Source organism: Erithacus rubecula (genome assembly GCF_903797595.1).
Source record: "Erithacus rubecula genome assembly, chromosome: 5".
NCBI lineage: Eukaryota > Metazoa > Chordata > Aves > Passeriformes > Muscicapidae > Erithacus > Erithacus rubecula.
Window position 1 is genome coordinate 34,383,983 of NC_136687.1, and position 14,253 is coordinate 34,398,235.

The following is a 14,253-nucleotide window of genomic DNA, read 5'->3' on the forward strand; positions in this document are numbered from 1 at the left end:
CTACACTAACATGGGCTTGTGCTGGCTGCAGTCAACCAACGATCACCATCAAGGCTCCTTGCAAGGACCCAACCATACCTTTGTCACCTGATGCAAACATGCAGGATAATTTTTTAAAGCTTATTTTAAAGAAGAAAACCACATCATTGTTTCCAGTAAATATAAATGTTAAGAACTGAGAATCAGTGTCTCACACACCTCACTGTAAATTGAGCAGCCTCTCTGTTCTCGGCTTAAGAGCAAAATCATAACTGAGTACCTCTGATTACCTGCAGTCCCTGTGTGCATTTCACCACACACACACATGCCAGTCAGCTTTGATTCAGAAATTATACACCCCTGGGAAATATTATCAAAACAAATGCCTCCAAAGAGGCACAGGGCATCTCTCAACCACAAGATCTAGGCATATGAGAATCAGAGAAAAGGGGACGTAGGACAGATGAAGTGTGCTCAAGGACAACAGATTTCAAAGAATTCTAATTATTTTTAAAGTAGGCCAACCCCCAGGACATATCCATTTCATCCAGAAAAATTAATCCAGCCTGCTCCCTGCCATCCTCTTTTCCCAAGGCCCCTCAGGCATACACAAAGATTAAAAGCTACATGAACTATCCTGGCAGTCTGCTCCCTTTTATCACAACAGCTTGACAACTCCCCTGTCATCACCAGTTGTGGTAGAAGATAATAATGGGAGCAAAACTTGTTAACTCCCTGAGAGGTGACTGATGTGCCTATTCATGCAAAAGGTAAGTCTGCTCTCTAAGACAGAAACTCTGCATCTTGCAGAGATTTCTCCCTCATTGTTTCTCTACACAGAATAATGGTGATGACTTAGACACTTTGGACACCTACTCACTGCTCTGTCAATGAGCACCCAAGGGTCTCATCATCCACTGCCAAAGCTGGGCCAGAGTAACCATTCCCCCCAAGTTTGGCATCAAAGTCTTGTCCCAGTATCATGGACAGCTGCTCTCCTTGAGGATGGTTTTCAGATGGTCCTGAAGGATGACATTATATGTGGACCTGCTCAAAGAGCTTCAGCCTCACTGTCAGGTTAACATTTCTTGGTCTTTCTTAGGCCAAACTTTCCTGTAGAGTTTACATAAGCAAAAAAAAATAGGCAAGTATTTAAATAAACACAATGAAGGATAGAAGACTCACCAAGATCACACATATACATCCAAGCAACTAAATCACAGTCATGCTTCAGATAACCAGGGCTGGAACACCTCTACAGAGAGTACTTGAGACCTCTTTACTAACTTGGTAAATCTCATGCTGTAGAGTACCTTACTTAAATCAACTGAATATCAGAATTTGGAGCTGAAGATCTCCAGAAAGCTATCCAAAAGCAGCAGGAGATTCTTACCACTCACCAGCAAGAGCTGAGGTGCAGGAAACCCATGAAGCATCCTTCTGTATTTGAGGGCTCTTGGCTAAGAACTCTGTGATTAGAAGTGGGTGATACATTTACCATGGCTAGAATCTCATATTCCATCAAAAGAAGCAAACAACAAAACCCACCTACTGCATACACATACTGAGATACTCTTTTCATACCATCACTACTGAAGGTCTTGGCTTTGTACGGGCAGAACACACTTCAGAGAGGGGAGGGAAATAGAGGTGGAATACATGGAAGAGGTGAGAAAAAACCAATATATCTCATAGCTGTGGTTTAAGGCTTCTCATAGACTTTGAAATGTTAGAATAACACTGTGGGAGATGGAATAGCAGAGCCAGAGCAGGGGAAGCAGTCCAATAAAAGCAATATATTACAAGCCTTGAAGAGCTGACTTCAAGGCCTCATTTAACTGAGAGTGTAGCAAAACTTACTTCAAGACTAGAGCGTGCAGAGAACAATTAATTTTCTCTGAAGAACCCACTATCTTAATACTGTCTTTCTTGATCCTCCTTCCTCAATAGGAAAAAAAGGGAACTTTTTAAAAGAGGCAGCTTGGTTACTTTTCTAAGGTTTTACTTCAAAACATTATTACAAACGAGACATTTTCTACAGCAAATTTAAAATGGTAAATACTTCCTCTGCCATAGCTCAAATTCTTATTAAATAACTGAAAAGAAAGACAATGCCTCAACATCTCAAAACCATAAAGACAGGGATGGAGAAATAAAAAGGGATGTTATGCTTTGGCCCTTTATTCATTTATTAATGCTTAAAAAGAAAATGTTTTACTGCAGGTAAAAACCAAAGCAAATTTTAATCCCCAAACTGTGGCAAAAATGCTTGAAAAAGACTGAAATATTTGATTTCCTTTAAATTATTGTATTTTTTTCTATAACACAGTATTTAGAGTAATACCTTTCTGCCTTATTAAAAAGATCAACTCAAGGCAGAACAGTTTTTGCTGAGCCATTTTCATTGCCAATTTCTTAAAAGACAACAAAAATAAGTATGAAACTTTGTGGGCTGAACACCATCTGCTCATGCTGCAATTTCACTAACAATTATATTTTGAGACTGTCACCTGTAAAGCAAGTTTTCCACATGTAAACAGCATGTCAACCAGTATACTGTTTCTACCTTTTACCTTCCTTCAATTCTCTCCTGCTGCTCAGAGGTTCACACATCAGTGCTGACTGCTGCTATCTGCAACTGAAGGTTCCAGAAGGAAATCAAAGAAAAATACACTGCAGCCTAGGAAAGCAAGAGCAATACTAAAAAATGTTATGGCATTCAAGGATTAGAATGAGGGATTCAAGAAGACATGGTAAGAGAAACTTAAAAGAAGTACATGCTACCATAGAGCAGCAAACAATTAGTTTATTATAATAGAGAGAAAAAATAAAAGAGCAATTTGTTCTCTTGCATAGAGGCATGCTTATGTAGGAAGAAGCATGCTTACTTCCTGATTAATATAAATATTTTTAAAGCATCATCTCTTATTACAAAAGTAGTCATTTTCAGGAATAATATCTGTATGGAGCCTGGTAAGAAAAATATTTTATTCCCACATGGGAAATCCACGGGTTTTCAGAAAATAGGAATTCTGTGCTAAAAAATGCACCTGGAAGGAAAGCATCAACCTGTCTCAAAAACAGTTCACACTGTTTTGAGTTTTTTCAAATTTCAGACCTGCCAATTCAAATGATATTTCAAAGATTAAGCAAATATTTCCAAATTATTTGATTCCAAGCAAAGGAAACACAATAAGCATGCTTGTTTGAAAAACAAAGGTAGAATGCAAGTATCAGCTTTCTCTACCACATCTCTGTATAGCTATTAACAACAAAATAGTCTTTTTCCACAAAAGCACAAATCTTCCCCACAATCTCCTTCACAGAGGAGGAGGCTACAATTAAACTGATAAATCCTAATCTGCCATAAAGCACAGTTCCCTTTGATTCACAAAAACATTAAAGAAAACTGTTAGGGGGTGGACTTTTGACCAGCATGAGCTCAACTGGAGTTGAAATTGATCAGAACTGTGGGAGACAATAAAATGATTTCTTTAAAATACATTATCAAAAGGCAGTGCAGAAGTGGCATCAGCCTGTTAGAGAATGAGGATGGTCACCTCACAGGCAGGGATACTGAAGAAGCTGGAGATGATTAATGATTTCTTTGCCTCTGTCTTCAACACCAATGATGGACTACCCTGGCTGTGAAAATACTGAAGTCCCAGTAGACCCTGAAGTTCTGAAGAATCTGCTGCTCCAGCTGGATCCATATAAATTTATGGGGCCTGATGGGATTCATCCAAGAATAAATAAAGACCTGGCTATGTCATCTCAAGGCCTCTCTGGGTGATTTTTGAAAGGTGTTGGGATCTGTAGATATCCCAGTTGACTGAAAGTTGGTTAACAAAGTTCCAATTTTCAAAAAAGGCCTACAAACCACAGGCCCGCCAGTCTCATTTCAGTGAGGGGTAAAGTTGTGGAGATTATTCTGGGAGGTATTGAAAAAGTGTGAAAGACAAGACAGTCATTGGTCACAGCAACACTACTTCATGAGGCAAAACCCTGCTTGCCAAATTTGATTTCCTTTTATGACAAGGTAACCCAAGTAGTTGATCAAGGGAAGCCAGTCAATGTAACCTTTTAGGATTTCACTAAAGCTTTAGATACCATCTCAGTGTCCATCTGGACAAAACATTCACAGCTGGAAACAAAACATTCACCTGGCTGGGGCACAGCTTGATGTATGTACAGCCTCCTGCTGTGCCTCCCAGTGCCCGGTGACCTGGTCCCTTTGCTATACACAGGATCCACGCTCACAGCCCCTTGCCTGGGGTACCTCTGCCACCCAGAGCCCAGCCTGCAGCTCCAGCTGCAGCAGCACACAGCTCCCTGCACTGCATTTATTCCAGAACACTGGCCTGGGGAGCACTGGGCACACCAAGGGCTAGGGAGGGGACTGTCCCGCTCTGCTCTGCACTAGAGTGGCCTCACCTTGAATATTGTGCCCAGTTTTGGGCACTGAAACACAAGAAAGATATTAAACTATTAGAGAAGATCCAAAGGACAGCCACAAAAGTGTTAAAGGGTCTTCAAGGGAAGCTGTATGGTGAATAGCTGAGGGCACTTGGTGTGTTCAGCCTGGAAGAGACTGAGAGGAGACCTCACTGCAATTACATCTTCCTCAGGAGGGGAAGAGGAGGGGCAGGCACTGATCTGGGCTCATGGTGACAGTGACAGGACTCGAGGGAATGGTCTGATGCTGTCTCAGGGGAGGTTTGGGTTGGATATCAGGAAAAGGTTCCTCACCCAGAGGGTGTCTGGGCACTGGAACAGGCTCCCCAGGGAAGAGGCCACAGCACCAAACCTGACAGAATTCAAGAAGAGTTTGGACAGTGCTCCCAGGCACATGGTGTGACCCTCAGGGACAGTGCTGTGCAGGGGTGGGAGTTGGACTCATCATCCTTGTGTGTCCCTTCCAACTCAGAATACTCTGTGATTCTATGTTGCTAATTTTAAACTAATCGTTGAGAGCAGACATTTGTTTTCCATGCTTACACAGTAAATCTAGTAATTAAATGCAACTGTTGCCAGACTTAAAGACCTCTCAGATGATATGGCCTAGTTACTGTAAAAAGCATCCTCCCAGCCCCCCCAAGGTAGAAGTCAAACCTATTAATGTTACAGCTTATCCTGCCCTATTTCCACTTGGCAGTCTCCCGTAATGCTGATTTAATATCTGACAAAAATAGGACAAAGACGCTGTCATTTTTCATTAGAGAACGTCAGCTCAATACAAGCAATTTTAACTCTGCTGAGCTTGGGTTAGGGAAGGTGAATGCTGCTCAGCCATGTGGAGAAAAATCTACTAATGTACTTCTGTATAATGCTGTCCTCCTGATGACCCAATGAGTCCTTTGCAATAACAAAATTTACTATCATCAGAATTTCTACTACTTCAGCTTAGCCATCTATATTTACCAGCTTTAAAACTGAGAGTTAACTATTACACAGAATTTTATTTAAAAGAGGAATTTATTACATGCTATTTTCAATGCCCACTATTTGGCCCCTAAGCAGCACAAATTGCCACTTCTTTTTGTTTCTTTCCCCCAAAACCACAAATTACAGCCTACCCAGTCCATGGTGTTGATCCCAATTTCTGTGGTGTTACTCACAAGTTTATTCATTAGGTACTGCAACAGATTAATAGTTTCATCTGTGTGATTCCCCAAAACAAACACAATTGCTATGTTTTTGTTGCATTATCTTACCTAAGTGCGCAGAGTCACCTTTCATCCTATGCTGAGGATCCTGCCAAACGTTCCCTGGATACCCTAGATCCCTCCTCTCCTGCAATGGGATTCTTGAAAAGCAAATTCCAGTCTTAGCTTAAGATCTCTGATTTTTCAGCTGTTCAGTTCTTTTACATTATTCACAAATGGTAACACTTGGGGCTAAAATAGGACAAAAAGAATCTTGTCACATACATAAAAATAGTGCAAAACTGCCTTTTAAAGAAAAGTAGAAATATACATAATTAACAGTCTTGAGATAATGAGTTCTTTACCTAACTTAATACAAGGGTTTTTGAATGATAAGAGAGTTCAATAATTTTTTAATATAATGTATATATGTATATTAAATTGTAGGTATCATTAGGCTTTCTTCCCCCCCCCCCCTTTTCTTCACATTATTTGCTCTGTGGTCATTGATTCTGCAATATAACTGGAAGCACTTTGCAAACAATTTAACTTTTTATATGATAGGGATTGGGGTTTTTATACTCTCCTAAGGGTGACAGATTTTTACAAGCTTTTTCAAAGCAAATTTAGATAAAAGCACATATTTAAAAATTATCATTTAATATCTCAAAACATTTTGCCTATTTTTGTGCTAGCAACACAGAAGATTACTGTAAGAAGCGATGGTTACTTTCTACAACAGCAATACTTTGACTATAGCAAGCTCATTACCTCACTGCACACAGCCTTCAAACCAAACTTGTTGAGCATGAGAAGTCTGGCAAGGTGTTAATTTCATATGAGAAGCAGCACTTATTACAGCTTGTGGCTATGTTTAGCCCTGCACCTGTACAGAGCTTTTCAAACCCAGGTGATGAATGATTGTGCTCAGCTTTCAGATAACACCAGAGTAGCAGTGCCCTTTCTGTTGGTGTCACGCAATAACAGAAAGGCAAACCAGTTTAAAAAGTGACCAATGTATTGATAACTATACAAAGCAATTGGAGAGAGATTATTTTGTCCTTTAATCACTTATGTACCACCATGCATCATATTTTTAACAAGTTCAGAAAACTTGAATCTCTCCACTACTGAACACAACTGTCCCTTTTACATCAGAGTTTTTATCTTATTTCAATTCCTGCCTTTCCTCCAGTAATGATATCAACTGCAAATTCCTGTGTCTCAGTTTTTGTTCTAAGCACACTTGCTCCTTAAGGGAAAATGAACAATTTCCTCTGGGATTTCCACACAAAGAATCTAATTTAAACCACAATAACACTTCAGGTTCAGTCTGCAACTTGTCATTAAGATCTCATGGATAAACAAGCCAAGGTATACAGGATATTAGCAGTTCCTAAAGTGAGGGAGAATGGGTGTCACCAGAAAGCTCAGAAAATGTCCATTCAGCTTTTACTCCTTCTTTTTTTTTTTTTTTTTCCTGAAGCTTCTGCCTCCACATCATAAACTCTCCACCTTCTATTGGCCATGTGGGAATTGTAATGTTTAAACTTGGCAGTTGGTGGAGGCCCACAGCCTCAGCTGCAAGATCATCATCTGGTTTCCTGAATCAGAGGGATGTACTAGAACTGCCTCTTGACCAGGACACTCAGCAAAGCCTCTCTTCCCTATCCAAGGGCACCCACTCTTCCATCACTCTGGCACAGCTGCCATGACATCTGGCAGCAAGGACAGTTAGCTGCCTTGGCAGGGAGATGGGAGTGTAAATGTCTAAGGGTGGGAGACTGGACTCACAAGCTCCTGTTAAGCACATCTGGTACCCGAGATGTGCACACTTTCAGGGTAGGAGCAAGGGGACAGTTGTTGTCCAGCTACTCATGTACACTTTGAAAAAACCCTTGCAACACTGTCCAGGAAGTCTGAGAAGTACTGATAAACAAATAAGATCTCAACAAAATCCCAGTAAAATCACGTCACTTACAGACACAGAAAATTAAATGCCTTCAGTATATGGCAAGTCCATTGGTGGCTCAGGTGTAGTGGCTAGGGAAAATGCTGATTTTACTGTAATGCTTCAAATCTGAAGCATGAGGTTCCCAGATAAAAGGCCAAGCAACCTGTGCCAAATTTTCAGGAAATTCTCCTCATTACACCTGTGAACAGGACAGACTATGGAATGTATTTTGTGGGTTAGCAATCTCATCACTACATTTCTGTCTTGTGCAAGGTCGGGCACACATTTTCGGTAAATCTTTTACTATTTTACTAAACTCCCTCTGGACCCTAGGAATACACTGGACACCCTTACTGTCCTTCATAAAGACAAATGAAAGGGGTAATTTGTAATTGGTCAGATTTGTAAAGTTGACTTACAGCACATTTACTCCTTTAAATAAGCTTTCAACTTTTCAGTAACGAATCTTTCTTTACTGTTTCAGCCCATTGGTTCTGCCTGCTGTACTACCTACTCCTTGACAACAGCAGCTTTAAGGCTGTACCTCTGAGGCTGATCATTAGCAACACATCTCGCTGGAGAACAACAAACCCTGTAGCTGGGATCCCTACAGCAATCTTGTTAGGATGAATGGCCTCAGTAGTGTGATTGGCACATGGTGTGAGTCCTGAGGTGTCCTGTGCAGGGCCAGGAGCTGGGATCCATGATCCTGATGGGTTCCTTCCAACTCAGCATATTCTGTGATTCTCACTCATCTCCCACTGGCTCCAGAACTGTGACCCCTTGATCCAGAAGACCAGAAGGTATCAGAAAGCCTCCAAAAGACACAATGTGGCAATCAAATCAATGATTCTACCTGATTTTTTCTCACAGCCATAAACAGAGTTCCTGCCTAAATATTTGGCAGCCCTGCAATCCTTACTATCACATAGCAGATATCTTTACTTATACAAAAGATGTGTCTGAGAACAGACCTTAATATATTTTCCTTGTTACGATTTGATTTAGATTGAAAACCGAAAGTTCTTAAAGACCAGAGTTAGTTTATTGTCTTTAGATGTTTCAGATAATGAAAAAAGAATACTTAATCTCTCACTCCAAATCCCACAAGCACTTTTTCCTCAAATGGAGGAAGTTCCAAGTGAGGTTACCCAGAGAACAGCTCTGTCCTCCCAACTTCTGCATATGCATCAGCCAGAGTCCTCCACTGGAAAGAAAGGCATTATCTCCAACTATCTGTATTACTGTCACCACCACTTTGTTCTCATTTCCTTCCTAAACAGCCACTTCTCCACTTTCATTTTTGTTTTGAAAACTCTCGGTACATTAATCATTTTTACATTCCTAAAGACCTCTGAAACCTATTAAATCAGGAAAAGAAAGGGTAACACAATATTTGAAAGGATATTTTTAAAGGTACATATTTATAGCTCTAAAAGTTCTTCTGTATTACCTATTGTCTGCTGTTGTGAGCAGGAAAACATTGAAGATTATAAACATAAAAAAGAACAACACAGCAGATCTTTTCATCTTTGCATTCTTAATGCTTTAAGAAGCATTCTTTTATTAAGAAGTGCTCAGGGTTACAATGCAGAGAGGAAAAGGGTAGTGCCTGAAGCTAGCTAAAAAGCAAAATTCTATTTTAAGCTGGTACTGTTTGACAAGGAATTTCATATTTGCTGGTTAGAGTTTTTAGTATAAGAAAAGGGAGAAGGCTGTTGTACGGGAAGATTTATTTATGTGTCATCTTTAGCTTAACAAACTTTTGGGCAACTGACAAGAGAGGGAACACACACATTTCTACGACTGAACAAAGAGCACACCACTGCATTTCTGAGAAGCAGCTGAGATTAAACTCCTACTTCCCTTGTGCTGAAACTGTACCAAGGCACACACTGTTCCCAGGTGGTGCAGGGAGCACTCCAAGACACAAGCTCAGCTCAGGGGGTCAGCTCTGCCTCTCCTAACACAATGCAGGGCACGCAGGTCCTAACCCCTGGACATATTCCTGGGCTCTGACAGCTTCCCAGCTTGCCAGAGCACTGCTAGTAGGAAACACAGTCATTCCCATTTCATAACTCATATCCCCTACCTGAGCAGCTTCTATGGTGGAAAGCACTCCAATCCAAAACATGAATTTAGTAATAACAATAAAGTTTCTCAGAAAATGATGAAGCAGCATGTGTTATTCTCACATATATCACAAAGGCAAGTAAACAGCTGATGTAGCTAATGAATCAGACACTGTTTAGATTTCATCTTTAACAGTGTTTCCTTAATGTAATTGTATTTGTCCTCAACAAAGACTGAATTATTTCCTGAGATGGCTGTCATGGATATTTCCTCCTCAGGCCAAGACCAGGTAACCAAGAGAGAATGTTGCTTTATCGGGGGCAGGACTGTAACAACTCTTGCAATTCCTTTACTGGTACACAAAATGAGTTAGAAAAGACTTCTGAACTAGATCTGATATGTGAATGGAAGTGGACACAAGGGCTCAGCTCAAAAGTCTCTGAGCAAAAGGCTTTAGGCTCATGAGTAAGGACAGCATGATGCATTACAGCACTTGAGTACGCTGATACAGCACATGAACACCAGGGCTACAACACTTCAGTGGTCACCCCACAATAAGCACCTGAAGATGGTCACTGCTCTACACAGCAACGCAACCACAATTTTTTTCCCCCCTGAGACTGTCACTTTGAATGGCTGTTCACAGTCCTTTCCTGAGCAGGAAAAGTAATTTGACCAGTTTTGATGCAAAATGTCTACTGCCTGACATTTTCTTCGGAGGTACACGAATAAATTCCTGAAGAATTTTCCACACACAGAAAATCTCACGTTGTGTCTTGAAGAACAGATTACAGAAACTTCACCACTTAATAAACTGCTTATCTTCAAAAAAACCGCTATGGCCTATTATCTCAGCAGTAACTGCCAAGATACAGCAAACTGTAACAGCTTCAGAAGACAGAGCATCTGCTGCAGGAGTCCAAAATCATTTCCAGTTTTCAAAAACAAGAGTTCTGTCAACTCACTAGCCTTACACAATTATCCAAAGCAGCTTGCTAGAGAAGTCCAAGATCATTAGTGAACACATAATAAAAGATCCCTTTTTAAGATAATCACTGGAAAATTTTATGACTTTACCAAGATTATTTTAATCTTCACTAATCTTACTTCAAGCAGATCTCCTTAAGTCCAGTTATGTCCCTGAGCTCTAAAACATCTGGGGAAAACGGAAGAATTACTTTGACTCCTTCTAAGACCCTAGTGTCAAAGGGTCAGATTATTTTCACCCGACTAATACAAGGCCACGGCAAGACTGATACTGCAGATTTGTTCGCCTGACCTCCTGAAGCATTTCTGGAAGTCAGCTGAAGCGCTGCCCACCTCGCGTGTCACCTGTGCTCCCATCGCTTCGGCATGGGAGACCTGCACCGGGTAAATCCAGCGCCTTTTGGCTTTCCGCACGCTGCTCTTAAACTCCCTGATCTGCTGCTTCTCCTTGGCCAAACCTGCCTGCGGTCAGTAAGGCGTGGGGAAGCCTGTCCGCGGCAGCCAGGTGAGCTGGCGAGGGACACCTGCACCCTTTGCTGGAGCTCTGGGGGACCTTTGCAGGACGCCCGCGCAGGGCACTCCGGCGGGGTTATCCCGGGATGGAAAAGCCCCGAAGCGGAGCCGTCCCTCGCGTTTCGGGGGCGCGGGGCACGGCGGCGGGGAGGTCCCGGGGCGGGAAGGGCCCGGGCGGGACGCTGCCCGCAGCACCGCGCCGCGGCCGGGGGGGCTGCGGCGGCCCCGAGCCGGGCGGGCGGCGCGGACCGGACCGGACCGGACCTGGGCCGGGCTCGGCCGGCCGGGCCCCCTCGGAACGCGGCAGCCCCGGGCGCCCAGGGCGCGCCGCCGGCCGGGCAGGGACGCCGGCTCCGGGGGCCGGATGGCGCTGGCCCCGCCGCTCCGCGCTCCCCTCTCGGGCCTGCAAGGCTCCGCAGGCCGCAGCCCGGGCAGCCGCCCCCCGCCCGCCCGCAGCCGCCGCCGGTCACATCCCGGGCGGCGGCCCCGCCACCCGCTCCGTCGCGCCCGCGCACTCACCCGCGTCCGTCCCGGGAGATCCGGCTCCTCGGCGCGGGTCGACAGCGAGGACCAGAGCAGCAGCAGCCCCAAGAAGCTGCCCGCCAGCAGCACGGCGCGCAGCAGGAAGCCCAGCTTCAGCCGCATCCTCCCGCCCGCCCTCTGCCTCCCGCCGCCGCGCACGCAGCGCCCGGCCCCGCGCACCGGCCGCCTTCCGCCCCCCGCGGCACCGCACGGCGCGGCCCCGCCGCCGCTCCCCCGCCTCCCGCGGCCGCCGCTGCTCTCCGGCAGCCGCCCGCCTGCGGAGGCTGTCCTCTCGCCGCCGCCGCACGTACAAACTTTCTTTTTTTTTTTTTTCCCTCTTCCTCCCCCCTCTTTTCGCTCTCTCCCCCGCGCCGCCCCGGTAGGCTGCGGGCTGCGCGCTCGCCTCCCCGCCGGGCGCAGCGGCCGGGGCGATGCGGAGCAGGAAGCGGCCGCTGCGGGAGCCGCGCGGTTCCACGTGGCCGCCCCGCACCGGGCGGCAGCGCCTCGCCCCGGGCCGCCGCTCGCTCTGCCCCCGCCCCGCACCGCGCCGGGCGTGCGCTCCTGCACCTGCTCCGCCCGCACCGCGCTGCAGCCCCGGCAAAGGGCAGCGGCACCGCACCTCTAGTGCGGGCTGCGCTTTCCCGCTTGGCTGGGCAGCGCTGCTTGGGCACCGGTTTGTAAAAATTCAGGTGCAAACGTTTAACTTCAGGGGTTGGCATATAGGCGTAGGGTAACGCAGGCCCGTTGATTGTTGTGTGCAGCCTGGGCAGAGTAGAACTGGAAAGTCAACAGATTTTTCTTGGGGATAGCAGATTAAGTACAAGATTACAGAGATGCTATCAGCCCCGCAGCTTGTGTGTTGTTACTAATTTTCTGCGCTAAAAGTTAGGCATCCTATTTCCTTCCTTGAAGGAATGTCACATGCGCACGCACACACACAGAAACCGATAATGTAAGCTCTCCAAACAACCAGTGCTGTTCTTGCATCGCTTCCAATGTAATAGTACTTTTGTCTTTTCTGTGTATTCAGTACTATCCCCTTGCTCCAGTGTTTTTAGTTCTATTTCTTATGTGCACTGGGAGGGTTTCAGATCCATGGATCTTGAACATTAACTTTCAATGATAAGGACTGCAGAAATGAAACAGGATATTACACCTTGAACAGGATAACTTTGGAGGAAAAAAAAACACCCACACCTAAGTGACCTTTGTAGCTGGACACACCTAGACACAAAAGTCTTTGTTTATTCATATAACTTATGTTATAGTGTTGTGTGATGTCTTTTTTTTTTTTTTTTTTTTCTTCCTCATTCTGTAAGATCAAGGTAGGAGACTTAGACAAATGCAGTGTTTAAGGCATGAGCAACAGCTCTTATCATTACAAGTGTTTGCACAGCCCTGTGACTTCCGCAGGAGCAGAGAAATGTTTCCCCCAAAGCCCCCTCCCTGTCTGCAGTTGCAGCAACCACACAAATATCCCAACACAAGGGCTGACTGTTTTCAGGTAGATAACAACATCTGCACAGGGCTGGGAAGGATGTTAGAGGGTTGAGGTGCCTAGCTTTGAAAAGATCCCCTGGCTTGCTGAGCCAGAAGGAAAAGGCAGGTTGGGGCTGTAAACTGTGAAGGTTAGTAGGCTGTCAAAGAAGTATAGAAGCATCTCCCCAACTCTCCCTTCACTCCTTAGTGGAGACCTTACTGCAGCAAACAGTGCTCTTATGTTGTTTCATTCTTGGCATCCCTTTTTAATGTCCTGTGCTGTTGCTCTAAGCACACTCAAGAAAAGTGAGAAGGAAAAAAACGTTACTTATAGCACTGCATGGAAGGTACAGCCATGGGATGTGATACTGCTCTGCTGCTGCTCTTCAGAGCTGAGAGTGGTGGGGACAGAGCCCTCTGCGTGCAAGCTGGTATGATGATTTGTAAGGCTGCCTGCCAAAACCAGATTTGGGGATTTTTTTCATATGGAGGTGTATGTTCTGCTCAAAGCTGTAAGTAAAGGTAAACCACGCATCCATGATTTCATAGAGAGCTACATCCTTGGAAGACGAGCAAGAGCTTTGTAATTTTGTGTTTAGATACCTGAAATCTGAGTGAACTCTCCCATTAGCTATCCAAGGACAATGGCTTCTGTAGCAGGAGTTTTAACTCCCCTGTGTTTTATCCCGAGAGAGAGGAAGCTGATGCCCACTGGGAGGCAGTACGGGCCAATGGACAGGCTGTTCTGCCAGCCAGCCCCTCTCTCTGCTGGAACCGCCAAGGACAGCACATTGGACAAGGATTCATGTTTCTGTTTGGCCATTATGCCTGCCTGCCCTGATTCCTCAACAGCGAGCATCATCTACCTTTTTTCTTCTCACACATGGGCCGTGAAGTCCGACTCCAGAAGTATTAGGTTAATACTGACCTTGGAAGTAGTTTTATTTCAGTTGTATCCTCATTAAGGATGTGCTGAAGTTTCAAATTCTGCACTTACAGTTCATCCTATATAGTAAAAGTGCCTAAAAGACCTACAGAACATATTTTCACTCTTGTTGAATTTGTATCAGCCAAGACAGAAAATTCAAATTAAATTTGGCT

The 14,253-nt window shown here is 44.5% G+C and overlaps 2 protein-coding genes across 4 annotated transcripts in view; both read right to left on the reverse strand.

Annotated features, from left to right (window-relative positions):
• The window catches only part of CEP44 (centrosomal protein 44), a 494,127-nt gene extending 492,238 nt beyond the window's left edge, over positions 1-1,889 (reverse strand). The window contains exon 1 of the mRNA XM_079305695.1: positions 1,886-1,889. The gene's annotated coding sequence lies outside the window, so the exon portion shown is untranslated. The remainder of the gene's footprint in view (positions 1-1,885) is intronic.
• The window catches only part of GALNT7 (polypeptide N-acetylgalactosaminyltransferase 7), a 69,488-nt gene extending 57,490 nt beyond the window's left edge, over positions 1-11,998 (reverse strand). The window contains exon 1 of one of the 3 annotated variants that reach the window (XM_079305685.1): positions 11,671-11,998. In XM_079305685.1, the coding sequence (XP_079161811.1) occupies positions 11,671-11,796 (126 nt within the window). In that variant the 5' untranslated portion in view covers positions 11,797-11,998. The remainder of the gene's footprint in view (positions 1-11,670) is intronic. The other 2 variants (XM_079305684.1, XM_079305683.1) reach the window with 2 other exon arrangements.
• Positions 11,999-14,253: the final 2,255 nt, after the last annotated feature.